This window comes from Melanostigma gelatinosum (genome assembly GCF_949748355.1).
Source record: "Melanostigma gelatinosum genome assembly, chromosome: 8".
NCBI lineage: Eukaryota > Metazoa > Chordata > Actinopteri > Perciformes > Zoarcidae > Melanostigma > Melanostigma gelatinosum.
Window position 1 is genome coordinate 24,800,474 of NC_136641.1, and position 25,703 is coordinate 24,826,176.

At 43.0% G+C, this 25,703-nt stretch overlaps 1 protein-coding gene across 1 annotated transcript; it reads left to right on the forward strand.

The window, feature by feature from the left end:
- Window positions 1-4,637: 4,637 nt before the first annotated feature.
- slc12a5b (solute carrier family 12 member 5b) lies at window positions 4,638-24,491 on the forward strand (the record flags this gene model as incomplete). Its single annotated transcript, XM_079272891.1, has 26 exons — window positions 4,638-4,692; window positions 13,680-13,783; window positions 13,874-14,014; window positions 14,728-14,874; window positions 16,402-16,456; window positions 16,544-16,674; window positions 16,833-17,080; window positions 17,165-17,376; window positions 17,472-17,639; window positions 18,221-18,319; window positions 18,422-18,479; window positions 18,640-18,814; window positions 19,163-19,281; window positions 19,440-19,538; window positions 19,788-19,907; window positions 20,059-20,163; window positions 20,283-20,451; window positions 20,836-21,031; window positions 21,364-21,533; window positions 21,695-21,826; window positions 22,112-22,219; window positions 22,499-22,615; window positions 22,797-22,999; window positions 23,467-23,481; window positions 23,591-23,724; window positions 24,370-24,491. The coding sequence occupies 26 exons, from the start codon at window positions 4,638-4,640 to the stop codon at window positions 24,459-24,461; spliced, it is 3,372 nt and encodes a 1,123-aa protein (XP_079129017.1). The 3' UTR covers window positions 24,462-24,491.
- Between the last annotated feature and the right edge of the window lie 1,212 nt (window positions 24,492-25,703).

Below are 25,703 nucleotides of genomic sequence, written 5' to 3' on the forward strand. Positions count from 1 at the left end.
TTTTAATGAGGGTGCCCGTTTACTGCGTTGCACTCTTCTCTTGTTTTGCTTTACTGTTCTTCTTCTGAGAAACTTGACAAGGAAGCGTGAATACAATGCACAGACAACCCCCCTAGTGGTGAGATGGTATTATCTGCTGGCCATTTTTGATATTACACACATTACAGTATAAAATTAAGACTAAAAACAACGAGTATACATCAGCGTTCAGCCTACTATCTCCTCATGTTGGTAATATTGTTCAAATTTATTTCTCCGACAAACAATTATTGCAACTTCCCTGAGACGATAGTGTCCCGTTGTTCTGTGGGACGTCTTTCCCACGTTTTCCCAGCAGAGGTATCCGACTGAAAAGAAAAAGGGTCTGAAAGAACAGAGAGAAAGAATAACACCTTCAGACGCATGTGTCTATTACACGTGGTGCCCCATTCAGTGGAAAACCGGGGTTAGTGGTCTGCTCTCAATCAAGTAGAAGGTCTCATCTGGAGAGGATTTGAATGCGGGGGCATCTAATAATTCAGTTTCACTCTTCCTGTTACAGTAACGGCTGCAGTTCGTCTCCAATCCATGAAGGCTTGGAGACGATTTGCTGTCTATAAAGTCAATATAAACGATGTGACAAATCAAACTTCGTTATCTTTTTGTTTTACTGTTTTGCCTCCACATGTTTTAAAAGTGATGCCTATTTTTGTATTTGTCACTGTTGCATGTCTAATGTTGGATTATGTTTTTTTCACGAGTGTTTCCGCTTGCATCGGTTTCAATTTAGATAACAGACTTGCTGATTGCGTAACGGGTGTATGGCGATGCTTCTTTTGAGCTTACTGAGGTCATTCTGCATCACTGCCGGTCCAGTTTACAGCTGAGAGGATGAGAAGATCAGAAATGATTTGGATGCAGTTATAGAAAATATAAATTTGGTTAATCTGTTTGAGGTCTGTCGTCACAAGCAGCATGTTTATTTTTTTTATTTTTGGAGTATCTGATAATCCACTGACAGTGTTTTGAGCTTATAACGCGGTTTGTAAAATGACAGAAAGGCAAACAACCAGTTATTTTTATTTTGAACAAACATTATTCCCATTTGGTGATGAAATTATATCATCACTGCCAGGTTTTTGTGGCTTGTCATGAAACTATAAAGAGATGAGAAGATGTCTCTTTCCTCACACTATCTGTGCAGACTTTGGGTAGTTTTAAATCTTGACAATCCTCCTGGATGAGTGTTCCAATTATCCTTTTAGAGCGGCTTTCAAATGTAGCGGCCATAAACTGACAGAGGTCAGACCAGTTCAAACATGAATTAAAGAAGGAAACGTATCTGCCTCAGTGTCACAAGTGAACATATCACCATCTTGCATCTCTGTAAAATATTGCAAGATCACGCTATTGCTTTATTATATCCCCTTTATTATAATGTTGGGATTTTATACAAACGCAAACTTGTGACTCTGAATGCATTTGTGTTGCAAGACATCTGCCCAGTGTTTGTCTTCCTCACATGCAAACACACCGACCTATTATCTCTCAGACTTTTGCAATATTCATCAACGAGGACTCTTGACAAATTTACAGCCATTCTGTCGTAATTTATCAAGGACTCTGAAGGCCAGGGCTGGGCTGCGCTCAATGTGGTAGTTCAAGTACAATTAGTCGGCTCCATCATAATAGTGCTCTATTGACATGGGTGAATGTTACCAGGGGTGTGATTTAGAAATGACCCCCCACGTCTGTGTTTCGTGGGGCGCATCCACACAGGATAAGTGAAGTCTGTAGCTACGTAACATGATATTTTAATATTATAACATATAATATTATATCCATGTTGTGTAGCGAGATGAGCCTCCTGAATTTGCACCCAAAATGCTGTAAACTTTTATTTAGAATTGCCAATGCAGGTTCCAAAGTTCTCAACCGATTTGCACGATATGAGCTCTGTTGTTTGGGGAAATATGGGACATAATTTGCGGCTGAATTTTTACTTGACGCATTACGAACATGGCAGATTAGCATGTGAATAAGATGACAGACAACCTCCGCAAGTATTACAAATTTACAGAGTTGTTTGCAAAGCTTTCTGTGCAGGTAACTTGCTCGTGTGTTGCGCATGCCGGCGTGCTTTTGAATACCAACACAGGTGTGAATGGGTGTGTCAATAGCACTGAGAGCCACATGTGCGGTAGCAGCAGCAGACAGGCGGAGAGGGAGGAAGCTGCCCGTGGGTTAAGAGCTAAAGCCGCTTGGCCCAGATGAAAATGGCTCCCTGCCAATCAAAGCCCAGCCAACAGCCCACTCTCACTGACAGGGCAGGGAAACGGTCAGTTAGGCCACACGCACACTTGATGTACAGGCAGCCTATATACGGACGTAGTGTGGTGTACGAAATAACATTATGGGATAGAGACAAAGAGCGAGGGCTCTACTTGAAATTGCATTCATATAATCAATTTGTTTTACGTAGAAAATGGATTAAATTACTTTAGTGCATGTGACAAAAGACCGATACAGTTATCAACTATCTGGTGAACATAGAGAAGCATTTAGCAGCTAAACAGACGTATTATTTCAAATTATTTCAAGAGAGTGAATCTTGGACTTAAATCCATCAGAAGGCCAGAATCACGACTTCTTGAATGATGATGTTGTTCCTCATCTGCTGGGTTTGTATATAAACAACTGCTTTTGCTAGCATGTTCACAATATGTGAACAGAATATCATAAATCATGACGCTGAAGCCTCTAATAGCTTACAGAGACGAATAAGACATCAGGGGTTTTCTTTAGTTTTTTTGTATTATGGCTCAAATTTGCACCACATTTGGATGGAAACCTGTGACCAAAAAGTCAGTTAATGCAGGTTTAAAGTAACCTGACTTTGCAAAAGATGCATGGCAGGTGATTGGATGACCGATGTCTGTCATGGTGAGGCGAGGTGTAATCGTGAAAGCCAAACACTGTTTGGCTTTGTCATCAGCCTGGATGTGTACCGTGCATTGCAGTGAGAGTTGGATTTTATATGGACAGAAGAAGAAAACATGAGATCTATGATGCCATTTTTTTCAGCAAGTGCTTTGTATGTAAATAAATACCAGTGACATGTCACAGCTTGTGCTGTAAACCCAAATATCATCAGACTTTCTCATATTTAAATCTGGTATTTGAAGGCTTCTTACACCGTGGAAAAGAAAGCTTGAGTACTTTAGTATTGTACTTGTAGAGTACATTCATCCATTAATGTCAGTTGTGTTTTAGGATATTTGTGTTGCTAGGCAGGTGGTGTGCTCTGTTGTGCCCGGGTATGCTCATTCTTGGTATGTTCCCTGTGTTGCCCCTTTTCCCGTTCGGTTCTGCTTTGTGTTTTATGTGAATTATGTTTCCCTTATGATTATTTTTTAATATCCTTATCCTGTTCCTTGTTTTTTCCCTCTCATTTTTTTATGTCACTCATTTGGACTTCCTTGCTCTGAAAGTTTTGCTTTGGGCATTTTTCGTGATTAAATCATCATCTAACAAATCCTTCTGCGCTTGGGTCCATCCCCTATTTCATAACCTTGACAGAAGGCAGTTTACTTCTTTAGGATCGGAACCAAGAACTAGAATTCTGGACCTCATTTAATTTTGAATAAATGTGAAGTATCTTTAACTCTACATACGTCGTCAGCGTAGCTTTGAAGATGTACACCAGAGATACCAACTACATATTTCTATCACCGCAGCGTGATCAAATGTGGCTCTTATATCAAGGAGACTTCTATTTTAGGTTTCCCTTCACTGCCTATGAATCCTCTGTCAATTGCTTGTCTTTCCCTCTCATTATTTTTATTTAGATGAATGTTTAAATTTAATAAACGTATATTAATAAAGTTACAATTTAGGAAAAAGTCTCTCCGAAGCACTTACCATGAGCCGGGCAGGTCAACCAGGTCTGTGAGGTAACGGTGCTGCATTTTAATTTCAATGAGTTATACAAGTGCTGCCTGCAGCCCTTCTACAGATAATGGGCCACGGTCACGCAGGAGAACATAAAAGAGAGACGCAGGATAAGGGGCAAAATAACAAAAGAGGGATGAAATGGAATCGCATTCTCCATTTGAAAAGAAAAGAGATGCTTAATCTCCGGAGGCAGTACTTTGTCAGCTGACGTGCATCTCCTCTGTCTCTCAATCCCTCTCCAGCCATCCCCCTTTTTTCATCATGAGATGGATGATGATGGTGAACGTGCGTGAGGGAGGGAGGGAGGGATAATACCTCCTGAATACGTGAGTCATTGGGCTTAAACTGACTGGGTGGCGAGTGGCGCACAGAGGCCGAGAGCGTGCACGTGAGTGACACCAAGCACCATCATCAACTCTCCCCCTGCAGCCTCTCCGTCTCTCCATCCTCCTGTGACGAGAGAGAGGCACATGGCATCACGCAACAGACAAGACAAGTCAAAGAGAGGATGAAAAATTGCCACTTTTTTTTCTTCTTTTTTTTTTTACTGAGCTACGAAAAGAGGCAGTGAGACGCAAAAAGTAGAAGCAGCATCTCCCGGTTGGCTCCAGCCAACCCAGCATCCGGCTTTTCTTTTCTAAGCAACGGGATCAGGAGCCGTGCTCAGAGTGCACAACCTGAGGAGAGAGAGAGAGAGAGAGAGGATGCTGAACAACATGACGGACGGCGAGCAGGGAGAGGGGGAACCCAACAGCCAGGGTGAGTGACGGAGGATGGATGTGTATGTGACGTGAGTGTGTGTGTGTGTGAGTGTCAGTGTGGGTGCTGAATATTCCAGTGCACACGTGTGAGTCGGGTAAAGTTAGGGGAATGAGATCATGTCATTTCGTCTGCCTTTTATTGTGTGTGAAGAGAGAGAGGGATGGAAAAAGGGGGAAACTCTGTCCGCTCTGGGTAGTCTGAGGTTGATCGGAAGCAGATATTACACACATGTTGAGAGAATGGAAACAAGTTCTGTTTTCTGCTGTTCATGGTCATGTGGAGGGGTAAATCTGACATCTTGGTGCATTAGATGTGCTTCAGATGTGGCCCCGGTGCCTACATCCGCACACGTCCGTGTCAAACACTTGTAGAACTCTAATACAAACAGTTTCCAGCGGACGGAGTGCAGCCCCTGCAGAGCGTCTTCCATGTCGCTCGCCATCAAGAACATCTCGCCAGGGGCAATATCTGCCATTCATAATGGTGTGTGTGTGTGTGTGTGTGCATACAAGTGTAACCAAATATGTCTTCACTTTTCCATATCACATTACATTACAGTCATTTAGCAGACGCTTTTATCCAAAGCGACTTACAATAAGTGTATTCAACATCGGTTTTCGATCGTAGTCACCAGAAGTCATGAGTGCATGTCCTTTCTTCAAACAAGCATCTAAGAGCATAAACCAGCACCAACGTACAGCGCAGAAACAAACGAATGCAATAAGTGCCACAAACTAATATCAATAGAATAAGTGCAATAAGCCAGTATGAATACAATAGGTGCTAAGTAAGTGCTGAGTGGAAGGCTCAGGGGAGGCCTTCTTGAAGAGGTGAGTTTTCAGCCTGATGAAAGATGGGCAGCGACTCCGCTGTCCTGACGTCAGTGGGGAGTTCATTCCACCGCTGAGGGGCCGGGACTGAAAACAGCCGTATATATTGCAATATGTTTAAGGTGCAGAGCAACACGTGCAGTTTGCAGGTACGAGGAATATCTGTATGTTTTTAGTTTTGGGTGAACTATCCCTTTAAGGACATCGTCCCAACATCAGTTTCCATTTTTACTCTGAAGACTCTCAGATCTGTTTCTCTTTTGACTCCAGCAACATAAAACAACTGATCCAAACACAATCCTGGGTTACAGATGTTAAAAACTGTCAAGACTTTCTTCAGTTAAACTCAGATCAATACAATACAATCTATTACAACACTACTACATAGTTTAGTGTCCATCCCGAGTGCATCAGCAGGCCGACAAACCAACAGCAGAGTCTTTAAAATGGTTGGAGCAGCAGTCACTCACTCCATGTTCACAGCGCTGTCGGGTCACAATGGAGCTGAAGCCACCAGAACACTGCTGGTATCATCTGGAGCAGCTGGTGCAGGACCATCTCAATGCTACACTTTTGGTGGGGTTTATATGAAAGCATGTAATGACACCATGTGTGAGTAATGCAGGGTCAGAAGTGAGGGTTTTATAACAATACAGGAGCTGACAGATGAAAACAAATACTCATGCAGGAAGATGCAAAACAGAAAAACGTTAACAAAAAGCAGACGAATAAATCCACTTCTTTGTGGCTTTTGAGATGCTTTTTGGATAACATTTTGAATTAAAACATTTACAGTAAAGTCATTTGAGAGTTGAAGTCTGGGGACAGAGATGTTTATATTAAGGTCGTTGTCATATGTTAATAGGTGATCAGGCCTTCATAAGTCCTTATAAGATGCTTATTAATGTTGTTGTGTTAGTAAGACTATATAAGTGTTAATAACAGCATCATCGGCATTATAAAACATTTATCAGCACTTCAAAGAAAATTGTTAACAATTTATGAGTTTCTTGTATTTTTTATATTAGCATCACACTCGTGTTAACTAACTTTTCTATTGTGTCCTTATTAAACCTACTTAGCATTTTTGTTGCTTTATTATGCGTTTATAGCAGTTAACTATGCACTTATTAACAACTGTGTTTTTTTGCAGTTCCCCCATTTAGAATGAGAACTACATGTCAAAGTTAATAAAATGTAAATAAAAAACGACATAAATCAAACATTTTAGCGATGAAGCACACAAATACAGAATGTTGTAACCTTGACCACATGTAGTGTGAGTCGATACTTTCTGAAGGTGTGTGCGTCTCTCATGCTGCTTGTGAGCACATAATCGGTTCAGTACAGTACAGCATGTACTAGCAGTTCAGTCCCATAGAAATCTATTGTCATTGCTGTTACTTGCCGCCCTGAATCTGCACCATGCTGAGCTGTATCACCGGCTGAAGCTCAAAGGGAGGAGAGTTAATCTTTGTGACCCGGTGACTGAGGACAAACAAACACAGGCTGTATTTATATAGCGTCTTTCTACTTTACGGAAAAAGCGGTTTATAATGTGCTTCTCGTTCAGCCATTCACGTGTGCATTTTTGCGAGCCCTTCGGGACCAACTTGCGGTTCAGTGTCTTGATCAAGCACTTTTTGACATGTGCATGGAGCCTGGTATCGAAGTGCCAATCTTGTGATTAATAAAGAACGTCCTGCTCTACTTTCTGAGTCACAGCAACACATTCTCATCCGACTTCGTCCCCAGGCAGCTACCTACTGTGAAGTCTGGCCCTGGTGTTTTTTCCTGTGAACCAGACTTTAGGCCCGTTGTGACCATGAGGAGCCCTGACTTGTGTCACGCAATTATATAGTTACAGACTGTACATAAGATGTGAACGTAGTCATCGTGATGTCACCCAGTGCTTTGTGGACTGCTGTGATGAAGCCTTGAGATTGGCGTTTTGGCCGTCGCCATCTTGTTGTTGTTTTTGCAACCGATGAACAGCAGTGACCATATTAGGACATCGGAGGAGTGACGTTGTATACGGCTCTGGTAGGGCAGCGACTTGTTAATCACCGTGTAGCCCCGCCCTAAAGCATCCCCTACTTTATGGTCTGTTTGACTCTAAATGGACCATAATGTACTAAATGAACATCATGCTGTGTTGAAGAAGACTTGAAACTAGAGATTGAGACATAAACTCATGTTTACAATGTTTACTGAGGGAATAAATCAAGAGAGAAGTAGAGTCATTTTCTATAGACTTCTATACAACCAGAGGAGTCGCCCCCTGGTGGACACTAGAGAGAATGCACGTTTTAGACATTTTCACATTGGCATCACTCTTCAAAACCGGAGGTTGCCGCCTGTATATAATGGCCTGTATATAATGGCCTGTATATAATGGCCTGTATATAATGGCCTGTATATAATGGCCTGTATATAATGGCCTGTATATAATGGCCTGTATATAATGGCCTGTATATAATGGCCTGTATATAATGGCCTGTATATAATGGCCTGTATATAATGGCCTGTATATAATGGCCTGTATATAATGGCTGGTGTATTGCAGAAGTCCAAAGGAAGCGTAGCGTTGAAGTTCTTTTTATGAGTAGTTCCCAGACCAAATAATATTCTTCTCGTTCTGAACGGGCCTTGGCTGTGTGTACACTTATAAATGTGTGCGTGTGTGTGTGTGTGCGTGCGTGTGTGTGTGTGTGTGTATGTAGCATCTTCTCACCACATCCAACCCTCTCCTGGCTCACAAACACAGGAACAAACACAGGAAGACGTTCTCATTAGCAGCCGAGTTAAACAAGGAACCAATCGTCACCAGGAGTGTTATTCTCTCTGACGAACAAGCTCGTACGTGTTGGAGAGACTGCAGAGCCTTTATGTTGGTTCAAGAGAAGACACTTTTGGAAGCACGAGCATGCATTCATTATGCATGATGGCCAACGAACAAAGGTTCCGTTCGGTTACATCATGATGCGTTCAGGCTCTGTTCAGTAGAAATGAGTACTATTGGGCGAAGGTAAATTACAACGTTATCCATGATGTGTTTAAATGTAATCTCGGAAAATGTAGTTTTGGTGAGAAACGTCAACAAATACATTTGTTTGAAGGAGATGTTTTCACAACAACATAACTAGATATTAGAGATTAATTATGACCCGAGCAGCTTACTGTATAATACTGTATAATCATTAAAACTGATAATGACAAGATTTGTTTTAATCTTGATCTTTTAATTCCTTATGATTTGAATTTGAATTGATGTGAATTTGTATGGATTACAACAACAAAGTAAAAGGATAACATTTGGACTTTTTGATGGTTTACACTGACTCCAGACTCCAGCGCTGTTGAACTGATGAAAAGTTCAGGGATCACCAAAGTGATTGGAATTTTACCCAAAGAGGAACGTGAAAGTGTGAACCAAATTTCTGTTGCTAAAAAATAATTGATGCGGTTCTTATTGTACTTTAGTGCAGAACCACCTAAAAATGAGAATCGTCAAATTGTTTTTGTGTTTGTTGACGGCACACGGAGAGTCCGTTTCCGGTTCGCCATCACTACTCCCCTTTAAGAGACGAGTGGGAGAAATGAAAGGGAAGACAGATTATTAACATTCGTTTGGCTCCATAGTCAGATGCAACCAGTTAGGAGACAGGAAGTGAATAACATTTCAAACCCTTGTAGGAGCCTGTAATGAGTCATCTTTGTTATAGAGCATCTTTGGTTGTACCACACATTGCACCTTTTATCTCAATATTCTCTCCTCCATTCTGTTTTAATGGCAACTTTTACATTTAAAGTCGATCCACTTTTGGCCCACAGCGTCACATTTCAGTCTCACCCCTGCTGACTACAATCTGCCCGAGAGACAGAAACACCGGCAGGCCGACAGACAGTGAGAGAGAGTGTCAGTCAGCAGACAGGTTTAAATTAAACAAATGACTTCATGGAATTAGCTTTTAATTCCCCAGTTACAGCAGGCGAGGGGAAAATGGATGAGGTACGTGTTGATGTAATTGTGACGCCGTGCAGCTGATTGGTGCCGTCCTCTCACATGCAGAAGTTGGTTTCCGCCGGCCTCTGTGGCCTCCAGCAGCTGCTGGATAATCCCCTTGAGCCTGCGTCCTATTAAGCTTTTAAAAGCCGCTATAAACTGTTCATTTTGTAATAGCCGTGTCACATCAAGGGTACAAATCTACACCGTCCCGCTTTTCATCTGCACGCTGCGGTCGAGTCACAGTCACGACTCTGCGGCACCGTTACAGACATTTTCAGATCTTGTAATTCGGCAGCGATGTCATCTTTCTGAGGCGATCACTTCTTATCGATGAGTCATATTGGTCTGTCTGTCCTGAGGACAAAACATTAGTGGCAGAACAAATCATTTACGGTAAATCTGCTGAACATTAGAATCACAAACTTGTCTGTTCTTCTTCTCTTCTTTTTAGTAATTGAGCAGTTTCCTTCTGGACAGATTACTATCTGGACACAAACATCTCCCTCAAGCATAAACACATGGACGAATCGTTGTAATTTACAATCTGTTCTCACTCCCAGATTGTCGGTGCCTCTCCACATCAGAAATCAATGTGCTATGTAGCGGGCTTTCCACCAACTCCACTGTAAACCCTCCCGCAGCTTAGTGGACTGTGAGAGTATGTGACGTGTGTCTCCTCAGGCCGTGTGGGCGGTGTGGTGGAGGTCTTCCGACCAAAGAGACCTGCGTTTGTGTCCCGCGCAAAACTAAAATTTAATGTTGACATTTTGTCACCAGCTAGTGATGTGAGTCGTGAGTCGTTAGTGTTGCTAGTCACATGAATCGTTTGTCCCTTACTAGTGACGTGAGTCGTTAGTGTTGCTAGTCACGTGAATCGTGTGTCCCTTACTAGTGACGTGAGTCGTTAGTGTTGCTAGTCACGTGAATCGTTTGTCCCTTACTAGTGACGTGAGTCGTTAGTGTTGCTAGTCACATGAATCGTTTGTCCCTTACTAGTGACGTGAGTCGTTAGTGTTGCTAGTCACGTGAATCATTTGTCCCTTACTAGTGACGTGAGTCGTTAGTGTTGCTAGTCACGTGAATCGTTTGTCCCTTACTAGTGACGTGAGTCGTTAGTGTTGCTAGTCACATGAATCGTTTGTCTCTTACTAGTGACGTGAGTCGTTAGTGTTGCTAGTCACATGAATCGTTTGTCTCTTACTAGTGACGTGAGTCGTTAGTGTTGCTAGTCACGTGAATCATGTGTCCTTACTTGTGACGTGAGTCGTTAGTGTTGCTAGTCACATGAATCGTTTGTCCCTTATTGGTAACATGAGTCGTTAGTGTTGCTAGTCACATGAATCGTTTGTCCCTTACTAGTGACGTGAGTCGTTAGTGTTGCTAGTCACATGAATCGTTTGTCTCTTACTAGTGACGTGAGTCGTTAGTGTTGCTAGTCACATGAATCGTTTGTCCCTTACTAGTGACGTGAGTCATTAGTGTTGCTAGTCACATGAATCGTTTGTCCCTTACTGGTGACGTGAGTCGTTAGTGTTGCTAGTCACATGAATCGCCCCTAAATTTGCATATGGCCCGAGATATATTTGCCTTTAAGTAAAATGTGTCAACAACTATCGGATGCATTGCCATGAAATTTGATACAGATGGTTCAAGATACCCACAGGATGAATTTCTCTTTGATTATATTAAAAGAGAAGAATATTAATTTCAGATTTACAAAGTAACACATGAGCGATTGAGCCGTTAAGTCTTCACTTATTTACTTCCAATTTCAACTGCATCATTTCATTAAGACCTTATTACACATAAGCCAATGAACTCTTCCTCCTTGCACACACTAAGCAACGGGCTGAAGATTAAAGCAATGTTGTGTTCTAGAGGTGCATTAGAAACTAGTTTTAGTGCATTGCATACAGACAAAGGAGCACAAAAGAGCTCATCCTGGGGCAGAAACTTGCTGTGGACATGAATGTTTTCTGCATATTCTCAGAAGCTTTTACAACTGAATACAGATCCGTCTCAAGTGCCGTTCACACCCACATGAACCTAGTTCTCTTCAGCTGCAGGAATGCATCTATGTAGGTCACCTTTGACACTCTTTTATCTCCCGGCCAATGATTCTCCTGAGTTATAATGAAAGGGAAACTGGGTTGTCTGGACTAAAAATGTTTTCTTCTTGCTGCATTGCAGCCCCCAGGTAAGCTGTCAGACCAGCTGACTCATCTTTGAAAACATGTTTTTTTCCAGATGATCTGTTGTCTGAATCTGTATCCTGTGCAGCTTCCCTCTTGTGTCAAATTAAAGTGATTAAGAGAATCATAAAATAGTAACAGAACAGAATTTTTTATTACAAATACAATACATATCTAACTAATGTCTAATATATACTGTTAGATGCACATAATGTTCGAGGTAATCTAATATATTTGGGACTCTTTCATGCTGTAAAGAGTTAATCTGATCCATATTAACAGCTTTGTAAACCAGGCGTCAAGTCTTAAAATTGATGCTCATATGTTGATAGAGATGTTTGAGGGATCACTGTGGTCTGTTTCTCCTCCTGGTTTTCTTTTAATTGCCTGAAAAGAGCTTTAAACCGTCCAGGTTGGAGCAAGTTATCAGGAGTCAAAGTTTGAAAATATTTTAGTAATATGAATGACAGAATGACTCAGTGACAGTAAAACAGTAAAACCTGAAGGCAGCATTGATGATATCTTCTGTAATCGATTGACTGAACATTAATCAATTACAATTCTACGAATAAATCAGTTATTAATCAACATTTTGTTGTCCTCTTCTGCTTTAATAAATAAAACTGTCAATTGTCAAGGAAAATTAAATAGTAGTGTGTCATCTGCATTTCGTTTTAAAACCAGTAATATTGGGGATTACGGTTTCGTTCCTTTGGAAAGAAACCCAAACAATTTCTGTGGCTGGAAAATGCTTTAGAAAGTTGGAGGTCTTCCCAGTGCATGTGGTCCAATTTCTGCTGAATCGATGCCTTTGTGGGCTGAGTTAAGAAGACTTGCTGGGGAAAAAGGGCTCTGATTTAATTTCCACAATTTCCACAGGCATGAAGTCAGATGTGGTTCATAATCTGTGAGGTTTCACACTGAGCCCTCACAGGGGGAGCAGAGCTTTACCCTCACATTTGTGAAGAGAGAGCTCCAGAGCAGCACAGTGGTGCTTTGATCCAGACACTGACGGATTTAACCTCATCCGTCACAGTAATGGATCAGGAGATCAATGTCAGCGACACCTCTGGCTGGTTGATTACACTCCGAGTTCACTCACTGAAGGATGAGGTCGGTGGGATTTAGTGTGAGAAGAAGAAGTGAGGTGTGTTTTTGGAAAGCGTGTAAATTAAACTTTATTGTCGACATTTGTGGGGGGGGGGGGGGGGGGTGAAATACACCGATTCAACAGCTCACCTGCAGCTTTTATTATTTTGTGGAGGATGCAATCGGCTCCGATTTCACACTGAGTAGGATTTAAAATAGATTACGTTCTTGCTTCAGTGTGACATCATTAGAAGAAGTCTGCATAGCAACTGGAACTCACAAATGAATTAAACGCCTCAATGAAAGACCTCTTTAGTGAGTATTCTGCTGTAGCGAGAGGAAACGTGCCAGCAAGCTTTGATGATGTGTCTGAAGCCTGAAAGTGTGTTTGTATTCTCCTAATATGCAACGTATGAGATGTAAAGCTGCCTGGATCACATTTGGTTGTTGATATAGCAACTTATCTGTCAAGACACATACTGAATGTATCACTGACGTTCATATTTCATTTGTTTTTACGTCAATATTCATATTCCAAACAACAACAATTGGGAGAGCAAATGACATCGTGCCCGTATCACACAGTGTGAGACGGTCAAAAGCTTCAAATACCAAAATGTCATATTCTAAGTCTTCCAGATGGAAACCAAATCAAATCCTCCAGTTCTCCGTCTTTGCTCCTGTAACGATTTTACAGCTACTCGTGAAACACCAAATGATGGAACATTTCAACACTCTAATTTGATTCGTTAACGATCTACTCTTCATTTTGTCGTCGTCATAACTACATAATGTTTCCGTGAGCAGCTGTGCGTGAAGAAGACTCTGCTCCACGTCTGCTAGCTGGTGCTTCTGTGTTTTCAGGTGACGGGAACCCCAAAGAGAGCAGTCCTTTCATCAACAGCAGTGCAGCCAGAGACGCGGGCAAGAGCCAGCAGTATGACGGCAAGAACATGGCTCTGTTTGAGGTGGGGATCCGTTTCAACAACGTGAAACCTCGAGTTTGCATGTCACTCAGAGATGTATCTTATATAACTGTGTGTTTCTGTTCCCTGCAGGAGGAGATGGATACCAGTCCAATGGTCTCCTCTTTGCTCGGCAGTCTGGCCAACTACTCCAACCTGCCGACGGGCAGCAAAGAGCACGAAGAGGCCGAGAATAACGAGGAGGGGGCGCGTCCGTCGAAAAAGCCTGTCAAGGTAGAGTCCTGCGTGTGATCCAGTCATTCCAAAAATATCATGAAGCTAAGAGTTTAATAAACACGTCCTTATGGGTCCACGCCATACACTGTGTATAAGAAGTGGACGGAGTCACTGTGACGTCACCCGTCACCTACAGTTTTGAAGCCTCAAGTTTGGCATTATGGACGTCGCCATCTTGGTTTTTGGTCGTCTCCATCTTGGGGTTTTTTTGCAACCAGAAGTGAGACGAGAAGGTGGAGCAAAGTACAACAGGAACACAAAATAAGACATTTTTAGATGACCAACAATATACATGCAGAATTTTGAGGACTGTAACTCTCAGCAACAAAAAAAGAGATCGATGGATACATGTTTGCTATTTATTGTGCAAACTATACTTTGTTTGAATTGGTCGCTGCCAGCCAGCAGATTGGCCGACGAACATTTATCTTCTTACTTCTCTGCAGCTCAGAGGAAATAAACCCTTTTCAATCGAACAAAGAGCTTGTCGTCTTCTCTTTGTGTTTGAAAAGAATAAACCCCTTTCTTTCTAATGAAATAGTTGGACCTCATTTCATTCATTTCAAAGGCAGAATCTATTTCAGCAGACAGAGACTGAACAACAAAGTGCACTACTTCCCCGATTATAACCCCCGTGTTTCAATCCACGTAGACTGAAAACTAAGACACAAAAACTTTGACGAATCGCTTTCCTCGTTTGTGCTTCTCAGGCTCCACAGCTGGGCACTCTGATGGGCGTGTACTTGCCGTGCATCCAGAACATCTTTGGGGTGATCCTCTTCCTGCGGATGACTTGGATGGTCGGGGTCGGAGGCGTCTTCGGCTCCTTCATAATTGTCTTCATGTGTTGCTCCACGGTGAGTGGAACTGTAGATCTGCTGTTGCATATTTGTTGGGAAACGCGACGGCTCTTTGGCCACTCAGAAAACAAATGTATTAAAATATGCGTGGTTCATTTGTAATTTTACAATTATTTACACTAGAGCTGTAAACATCCATCCACCAAATACATCTTAAAGTGGTTCCTCAGCACACATACCCTTTTTCATGTTTTTTATTTTATTTTATTTGTGACATATGGCAAGGTTTTTTATTATTCTTACTTTTGTGAAGATAAAGGAGTGGCATACCAATGGGCAGGTTTTTCTGATTATTATTATTTAGTTTTGTCTTTTTATGTGCAAATATAAAGATGAAGGAATGACAAACAGATGGGAAGGTTTTTTTATTTTTACTGAGAAGAAGAGATCAACTGTACATGTGCATGCAGAGGAAGATGTGTGGTGAATAATCGTTGTGTGGAGTCAGTTTCAAATAAAAGCATTTGAGGCTTTCACGGCGGCAGAAATAACAGAAACAAACACAATGACTGTCTGTGGAAAGGGGAAACAAACGTGAGGATAAATGAGTAACGAAAAACATCGAAAAGAGGAAGAAAGAAATTTCAACAAATCATAATGCGACAGTAATAATATTCTTCTAATAGTCTGTTTCTGTGTGTGTTTCCACTTGATTGTGTGTTTGCAATAGAAATATGTTATACGTGATTTAAAAACAGATTGTCAAATATCAAAGAACCTTTGACCCTTGAAAGCTCAGCCGGTCCCTTTAGATCAGCCCATCAAACCCTTGTAGTTGTTCCAGACTGAAATCCAACGTTGCTCGTCCGTTTTCCATTGCGGCGCCTCGTCTTTGGAGCAGCCGTCCGCTCGGTGTGAGACCGACAAACTCCACCGCAGCGTCTAACTGCCTCCTTAAAACCAGTGGTGTACAGTAACGAAGTAGAAATACTTCGTTACTGTACTTCAGTCTTTTTTTTGGATATCTGTACTTTACTTTACTACTGATATTTCTGTTGACTTTTACTTTTACTTCACTACATTTTGCAAAGAAAAGTGATACTTTTACTCCGATACATTTCCCCTGAAACCTTCGTTACTCGCTACAAAATCAAATGTATCTTCAGAAACAAAATGAATCATGAGAGCAGCGTCGGGGACTGTGGTGTTTCAGGTGATTATAGATTCAATAAAACATGCTTACTGATGTTTTATTCCATTTCTGCCAATAGATCTCCCTAAATGCTGCACAATGTTCCTTAGAAGGTGACGATTAAAATACGGCTAATTTATGGTCTCAGTTGACTGAACTTCCTTTAGTCTGTTTGTCATTATTTATGCTTTTATGACACTAAATGACTTATTGAGACACTTAAGGGCACATCTCTGGTAAACACAACATATAAACTATATCTTTTGTGTGATTTTTTGTGGAGGAATGCAGTTTTACAGATCTGTCGATTAAATCAAGTAACGGATTATTATTAAAGTCCTAATTATTATCCTAAGATGTATTCCAAACCTCCTCTGTTGTGCTTTTTCCAGACGATGCTCACAGCCATCTCCATGAGTGCCATTGCAACAAATGGAGTGGTGCCAGGTGAGTGGATACCTGAGAGGAGATGTATTGCTGTGTTTGAGTGTGAGAGAACGCAAACCGACTCTTCTGTGTGTTTGTGACTCTCAGCTGGAGGTTCATATTACATGATCTCTCGCTCTCTGGGGCCCGAGTTCGGTGGCGCTGTTGGGATCTGCTTCTACTTGGGCACCACTTTTGCAGGAGCCATGTACATTCTGGGCTGCATTGAAATTCTGCTGGTCAGTAGAATATTCTCTTTACAGCCTTAAATATTGTCTATCGTTCGTCTATAGTCCTATTTAATTGTCATTTCCTCGTGCTTCGACCCTTCCCCACCACGCCGTTTTTTCGCCTCCCTTTACTTTCCCTTTCTCCCTCCGTCTTTCCATTCCTTCAGATTTATATCATCCCCCAGGCAGCCATCTTTAAGATCGAGGGCCTGGAGGGCCAGGAGGCAGAGTTGGCTCTCCTCAACAACATGCGGGTGTACGGCACCATCGTGCTGAGCTTCATGGTGCTGGTGGTGTTTGTCGGGGTCAGATATGTGAACAAGCTGGCGCTGGTCTTCCTGGCCTGTGTCATCCTCTCCATCGTGGCCGTTTACGCCGGAGTCATCAAGACCGCCATCGACCCCCCCGTCTTCCCGTAAGTGACTCGCTCGTTCACCTCTCAGAGTCTCCCGGAGGTGATCCGAGGAATGTGACGATGACGTGCCGACTTTCTCAACAGCGTCTGCGTCCTGGGAAACCGAACGCTCCTCTCCAAAGGATACGACGTCTGCGCAAAGCTCGTCGAGATAGACAATGAAACCGTCACCACCAACCTGTGGAGGACCTTCTGTGATTCTGACACTCTCAATGCCACTTGTGACGAATACTTCACCAACAACAACGTCACAGAGATACAGGGCATCCCGGGGGTCGGTAGTGGCATCCTGGCAGGTAAGCGATGCCTGATCGATGACACCCTCTACCAATCATCAGGATGAGGATCAATCCACCGCACATGCTCAATTAAACGTCCCTCTGTCTTTTAGAGAACCTGTTTGGGAACTACCTAGAAAAAGGGATGTTCCTGGAGAAGCGTGGGCTCGCATCAGTCGTGAATACAGACAATCCGCCGACCAGCACGAACCGCTACGTCCTGGCTGACATCACCAGCTTCTTCACCCTGCTGGTCGGGATATACTTCCCATCTGTCACAGGTGAGCAGCAGAAGAGGACGTCCTCGCCCGATTGAGGGGGCCGTCTTTAGCTTTAAAGCTGCTCGAATCTATATTTTTAGAGTAAAATGGAAATCCTTAAGGTTTCAGTCCCGGTTGATTTAGAATTTCTATGAAACTGTGCTTTGAGTTTCTGGTCCAGAATCCAGTTTGTAATACTACACATGTATATATATTGCAATATTTTCATCAGTGTCAACAATCGCCATTTTGTTACCTTTTTGGTGATAGATAGAGTGACTTAACATCTTCAAGATCACCACGTAAACAACGGATTAGACGTATTGTGATCGAGGTAGAGATGAACCATGAAAGAACAATTATTCTTTGGGCCGTTTCTACTTTACTTGCTGGTGAGAGATACAGACATGGAAGTTGAAAGAGGGGATGACATGCAGCAAAAAGACCCGAGGGCAGAATTAACTGGGGCGGCTGCATTAAGGAATTAGACTTGATACTAAGCACTCAAACCAGAGATCTACACTGTAATCGGGCCCGTTCCCTCTCCCTGCTGGTTGTCAAAGCACAAAGCTCCTGATTGTTTCATCTCGCTCCTGTCACAGGGATCATGGCGGGCTCCAACCGCTCTGGAGACCTGCGTGATGCTCAGAGGTCGATCCCCATCGGCACCATTGCAGCCATCACCACCACGTCTATTGTGTGTATCCTTCACTGAGCTCAACCTGCTGGTTTTACATAAACCTTTGGCATGTGATGTGGATCAAACATCTCCAATAATACATTTCCTGACAGCTTGTCCCCAGACATGTCCACTGTTGTGCTGTTTGGAGCCTGTATAGAAGGAGTCGTCCTCAGGGACAAGTGAGTCTTGTGATGTAGATTTGTGTAAAGGACCAATTGTTCATACATCCACTTATATATCAGTTTGAAAACATTGAAAAGACGTTTGTTTATCTGAATGAATGGTCAGCGAGTCAGTGTTTGTTATTGCAGCTTCTGATTATGTCTTCTCTCTCCACAGGTTTGGTGAAGGGGTCAATGGTAACCTGGTGATTGGGACTCTGGCATGGCCGTCTCCGTGGGTCATTGTGTTCGGCTCCTTCTTCTCTACCTGCGGAGCCGGACTCCAGAGTCTGACCGGAGCTCCACGGCTCCTGCAGGCCATCTCTCGAGACGGCATCATCCCATTTCTTAGAGTGTGTACGCATGTCGCACTAAAATGTGTCTTTATTATTTTTTTTAAACGCATCAGCGAGCTGCAGAGAAAGTTGATATTTTTAGAGGCAAACTCAAGACCTTTTTTAATCTGGCTTTTAAATTGAGCTTTATTTATTTATCTTCCAAATGATTTATTTACGGTAAATACACATTTTTAGTTCATTAGTGTGTTTGATTCAAATCTTTCTGTAGCTTTAGGCTGCAGAAACAAACACGATCATCACATTAATAGATGATTAAAATCCCATACTTTATTTGTACAGTGCGTACTGTCCAAGGAGGTGCAATGAAACGTGATTGAATTGAATCCTTTGATGTTGCTGCAGGTGTTTGGACACGGCAAGGCCAACGGGGAGCCCACCTGGGCCCTTCTGCTCACAGCTTGCATCTGTGAGATTGGCATCATCATCGCCTCCCTGGATGCAGTCGCACCCATCCTCTCCATGTGAGCACATCACACACACACACACACACACACACACACACACACACACACACACACACACACACACACACACACACACACACACACACACACTATGTTCATTGTTGTGCGGGCTGTCTTTTTATTTTTATTTTTATTTTCTCCTCCTCTCTCTTTAGGTTCTTCTTGATGTGCTACATGTTTGTCAATCTGGCCTGTGCCCTGCAGACTTTGCTGAGGACGCCAAACTGGAGGCCGCGCTTTAAGTTCTACCACTGGTGAGTGTGTGGGGTCAGTGTCAGAAAACCTAACATGTGCTGTAATGCCTGCTTTGCATTTTAATCAAAGTAACAGCATCTACGAAATGACGATATTCACCAGAGCTGTGTCTGCACTCCAGCATGAGTTTAACAGCAGAGGATTAAACCTGTTTATTTATAAGCTGTGGTAATTGTTGAGTTCCAGCCAGAGGTGTGAAGCTGGCAGAAATGATTTAGACCAAACATGTGATGTCCTGTCTCCTGCAGGGCTCTGTCTTTCTTGGGTATGAGCCTGTGCCTGTCGCTCATGTTCATCTGCTCTTGGTATTACGCCATCATTGCCATGGGCATCGCCACCTGCATCTACAAATACATTGAGTTCTGCGGGTAAGCAATCATAGTAGGTACGATTGAATCGCAGCAACCAACTTAAGTTTCTCACCCGGTTTGTATTCTTTGCAGTGCATCCACTTATTCTGCCAGTGGCTATTGTTTCAGCTCAATTGTGCTTGTTTTTGTTTGATGTGCTGCGTCACAGAGCGGAGAAGGAGTGGGGCGATGGGATACGTGGCATCTCTCTGAGCGCTGCACGCTTTGCTCTCATGAGGCTGGAGGAAGGACCGCCACACACCAAGAACTGGAGGTCAGTCCACAAAAACAGTGCTACTCGTATCACCGGTTGAAGTTTAAAACACCATTTCTTTACCGTACTGAGATGAGATGGTCTTTTACTTGGTGCTTTGCTTTGTTTTCTTTCGTCAGGCCTCAGATCCTGGTTCTGGTGAGCGTGGACGAGGAGCAGAACGTGGAGCAGCCTCGTCTGCTCTCTCTGGCCAATCAGCTGAAAGCAGGGAAGGGTCTGACCATCGTCGGCACCTCAGTTCAAGGAACCTTCCTGGACAACTACACGGAGGCCCAGAGGGCAGATCAGGTTCATCCTCCAATCTCTGACGCATGCACTTTGACTTGTGATAGAACCACAGTGGATTAATATCCACAGCTGGCCGATGCTACCCCGTGATTGGCCATTGTGCGTTTGAAGGCGGGACTTAGCGAAAGGTCAATTTGGCTGAATTGCTACCCAGATTTTGTGATGTCCGACAGAAAGGGTGAAAGGAGTGAAACAGTCTGTGGGACAGATGGTGCACCAATGCACTAAAATGATACACTTCATATCTTCACTGTGTAGACATTTACAGAAGTAGGAGAAGAGATCTGCCAGCTGTGATTAGTTGTTCCGTGTCACATGACCTGCGGCACACGCTACAGCTGTCAGGACCGTGACAGCTGTCTTTTGCTCTCTGTGCATTTGCAGTCTTTGCGTAAGTTGATGGAGATGGAGAAGGTGAAGGGTTTCTCTCAGGTGGTCATCACCTCCAATCTGAGAGATGGGACGTCCCACCTGATCCAGGTTGGAGGACTGGGAGGTCTGAAGCACAACACTGTGTTGGTCAGCTGGCCCCGAAACTGGAAACAGCCTGAGTACCACCAGCAGTTTAGGGACTTTATTGGTCAGTCTTAAACACTGGTAAAATAATCGATGTCTTGGATATTATTGAATGAATCTGATTACCCTGGTCATTGAGCATGTATGTGGTTTGTTCACAAAACAATGCATTGCTCTTTAAAGTTACTGTGAGGAACTTTTAACTGATTATGAAACAGTCTCAATTTAATACTGATGCCTCTAAATGACCTGAGAAGATGGGCTGTTTCTACAGCCTCAATCACCATCACCAGAGAAATCATATTTTTCCGGTGTAGATGAATTAAACAAAGTGAGGTAACCCTTTCCCAGGCCCTTCATTGTACTTCATACCAAATCCATTGTGTCCCTCCACAGAGGTGGTCCGAGAGACGACTGTAGCCAGTCTGGCCTTGTTGGTTCCGAAGAATATCTCCAGCTACCCGTCCAACGGGGAACGCTTCACCGAAGGCCACATAGACGTGTGGTGGATTGTCCACGATGGAGGCATGTTGATGCTGCTGCCCTTCCTGCTGCGACAGCATAAGGTGGGAAACAAAGACACAAAGAAACGTTCTTTACATTTGAGATTGTTTGGTGTGATTTTGTCTGAGGAAAACTAAATAGCGAACACCAGTTACAAAGGGCAGAGTGTCGAGGTTTAAAATAGAACGTGTTGTTCATCGGCTGTGAATGTTCCTGTTTTCAGGTGTGGAGGAAGTGCAAGATGCGCATTTTCACTGTGGCTCAGATGGATGACAATAGTATCCAGATGAAGAAAGACCTCATCACCTTCCTCTATCACCTGCGCATCGAAGCTGCGGTGGAAGTGGTGGAGATGGTGAGAGACTCCTCTGACACATAATCGGAGTTTACAAACAAGAAGGAAGCCAAGAGGAGAGGACTATCATTATATCTTCATTTGATCAGGCTATCTCATTGAGATCAAAGGGATAGTTTCGGTCTTTGATGTGAGGTTGTATAAGGGTGATGATGAAGATGAAAAACAGCTTTTGTTTTGAGATTTGTTTCATCCATAGAACCAAACTTTCTTTCATGTTATGACTCCTGTTTCAGGACTTGACGTCTGTGTGATGAATGAACAAATGTATTCGTCTCTTTAAAGCACGACGGTGACATCTCGGCCTACACCTACGAGAAGACACTGGTAATGGAACAACGGTCACAGATCCTCAAACAGATGCATCTGACCAAGAACGAGAAGGAGAGAGAGGTAAAGCAGAAAAGTTCGTACTCCACTTAACTGGAGGAACCTTGATACCTAAAGAAGGCGTGTGTCATTGTAAAACCCCTTTTACCGAATGGTGAGCACAGAAGACCGTGAACGTTCTCATGAACTCTCTGTGCGCTCCAAATATCAGCTGTCGGCCAGGGAATTGGTTTACAATAAGGTGTTGTTGTCTGGACTTGTTTTTACTGATCTGAGGGAAGTGAGAATGAATTCTAGAGGGAAATTAAAACTAATTCAATCCTTTCATTTGTATAACGACAGATCCAGAGCATTACAGATTCATCCCGTGGGTCTATTCGGCGTAAAGACCTGTCTGCCTCGCGCTCCCGGCACAGCGTGGACGAAGCAGCCAGCGTGGCAGAACAAGCAGAAGACGAGGTAATGCTGCCACGGTCCGTTTTAGGATCAAATAACTTGACCCTCTTGTTCTCCGGCTGAATCTGCTGTCATTGTTAGATCTCGTCCCGAGTGGCCGCTGGGTTTCTCCCACACTGATGAGTGTCTCTTTTCTCTCTTTCACTGTCACGTCGCGGTGTCTGTCTCTCAGTCTGTCTCTCAGTCTGTGGCTGTGTCCAACCCGAAACAGGTGCAGCTCATCCACAGTAAGAACGCCTCGGCACCAACCAGCCCCACGAGCCCCACGTCTCCCGCTGCGCCTGCGGGGGGCGCCGCCACGTGGACGGACAACACGGCCGCAGAGAAAGGGAAGAGCACTTTGGCAGCGAACCCGGAGGCCGGCAAGGACCTCTTCGACATGAAGCCGTGAGTGACCCGTCAGTCCTCTGCTCAGCTCCCAGCACAGGCAGCACACATGACACATGACACACACACACGTGGGTCAGTGGTAAATATTTGTGTGTATCGACCCACTCCCGATCTCCACACTCACAGACGTTGAGGTGCGCTCCTATAAAGTCTTTGTGTTTGGGGGTTCTCTGGCAGACCCTTTGAGCCCTTTATTAACCCTTTCCGTAAGTAAATTACATTTACTCCTTGAGGGTTCAGGGTTTGAGGCCTCAGGGGGGACATTGGGATTGGGCCTAAGACTCAAGGAAAAAACGCAAGTGAGCGAAACGTGGATGCAATTAAGAGACTTGGGATGTATGCATTGGGTTCCTGCGCAACAAACGAAACGTAAACCATGAACTAACACAGATCTTGTAAATGCACATGTGCTGTTGGTAATTAACTGGAATTATTTCACCCCCCCCCCTAACATGCTGCTGCAGGGAGTGGGAGAACTTGTAAGTTTTCTTCTTTTATTTTGGAGGAAGACGCACTGTGTGAACTGAGCAGCTGAGAGCCTGATTTGTGAACCAAAGAACTAATGCGGCTTTCTGTTTGTCGCATCAGGAGCCAGGACGACGTGAGGCGGATGCACACGGCGATGCGGCTCAATGAGGTCATCATAAAGAAGTCCAACGAGGCAAAACTGGTCCTGCTCAACATGCCCGGACCCCCCAAGAACCGCGTGGGCAACGAAAACTGTATCCTACATCATAAACACAGTATAATGTATACTTTGCTCTGTTCAGTTCAGTTACTGCAGGTCCCACGATGACCAAAGTCTTCTGTCCCGATATCGGTCATCTCATATCTCAATAACAATACATATCGCGATATAGCATGTTTTCTGTTCATTACAGTCAATATGAAATGACCACATGGTAAAGCCTATATATTCTATATTCCTGTGTTAAAATACTTGACAAATGAGAAGTGTTTTATCATTTAATTAAGAACTTTTGTGCAAAGCGAACATAAACAGCTTAGAGGTTATTATATACAAACATACAGTTCTGCTAAAAATATCTGTCTTCATTTTTTAGACTCGACTAGAATCTTTGCTGTTTTTGTGAAATATTGGATAGTTTTCACGTGTTTGGACATTGAACAGTTATTTAAATAAAACCCTTTAAGGAGGTCAGAGGGGAAATCGCTCTCTTATAGATGAAACGTGTGACAAGGAACCTGGAATAGACGCAGCTGGGCCCTGATGGTTACATTGTTTTTTTTATGTAAAATATATATATCTACATACTTAAGGTAAAAGCGAAGGATAAATCCGTCTTTAACTGACACTTTCATGTCATGTAAGAAAACTACTCTCCTTCACTGTGCTTGTCTCTCAGACATGGAGTTCCTTGAGGTGCTCACTGAAGGTCTCAATCGGGTCCTCCTGGTGCGTGGAGGTGGACGTGAGGTCATCACCATCTACTCCTGAAGGGGCTTTGAGGTGTTTCAGGGGCCCACACACACACACACACACAAATATACACAGACTCTGCCCTCCATATTGTCCCCCCCCCCCCTCACAACCTCACATATTCACCGTTACACCACATGAAGAATTGTGCAGCGGTCGACTCTCTGATCTCTGCCTGTCAGCTGATAACAGCAGACATACGTTTTTGCTTAGTTCTGACATTTTATTGCAAAACGAAACCCAAAGCGTCTCTTATTCTAAGAAAGAAAATGGAAAGTTTTCACTTATTTCTTTCCCTTTTCTGACTTGTTAAATCAACATTCTGCTGAGGATTTTTTGTCTTCTTCTTTTAACTGTTATTTATTTATTCATATTGTATTATTTATGTATTTATTGATCTAATCATGTCTGTGTTTGTCCTGGTCTAATTTAGCTTTTCATTGTATGGTTGGAAGCATACAGGTATTGTTATTAGACTTACAGGTAATGATATGTATTCATGGTGGAAATGGGTTCATTCACATTCATTAATTGGAGAATTGAAAAAGCAGAAGTGCGAGCTGGAAATACATTCACGACTAGTTTTATTATTCGTCACGTTTGTAAATAAAAGTCGGCATCTGATAGATTCATGTCAATGACATGTCATAAATTATATCGTAAACTATTTATTTTTCATATGGTGTGGTTCAGAAAAAACGTTTAGATCCATAAATGTTCTGGATTTGACGCATGCTGAGTGCACCATGATTGGGTTTCTTGCAGAGAGTGCTATAAGAAGATTGGTCCCGCTCTCAGCCTCAGCCACGAGATGCTTAGCTTAGCTTAGCTTAGCATAAATACTGGAAACAGCTAGCATTGCTCTGTCCAAAGGTAACAAAATAAAGCTCACGAATTAATATGTTGTATCTCGTTTGTTTAATTCTTACAAAAAACAGTGCTTTATTATAAAACAGTTATTATTGTTATTCTGTTAAGTTAACTGCTAACGTGAGAGTCGTATCAACCTTCTCGTCTAACTCGCTGCAAGACATATTTCCCAAAATGTCCAACTACATCAATTGTAAATTTGCTGCTGTACTAATGCACCCTGTTTAAAAATGTGAACGCTGTGATGTTGTGAACGCAAACATTTGCAGATCGTGAATAATACAAATGAAAGTATTTTGGAAGAATCTCAGAATGTTTGTATTAAACAGTTTCAGGATGATTTATTCGTCGGGTCAGATGATCCTGCAGAGTGGTACCGCTCAGACGTTT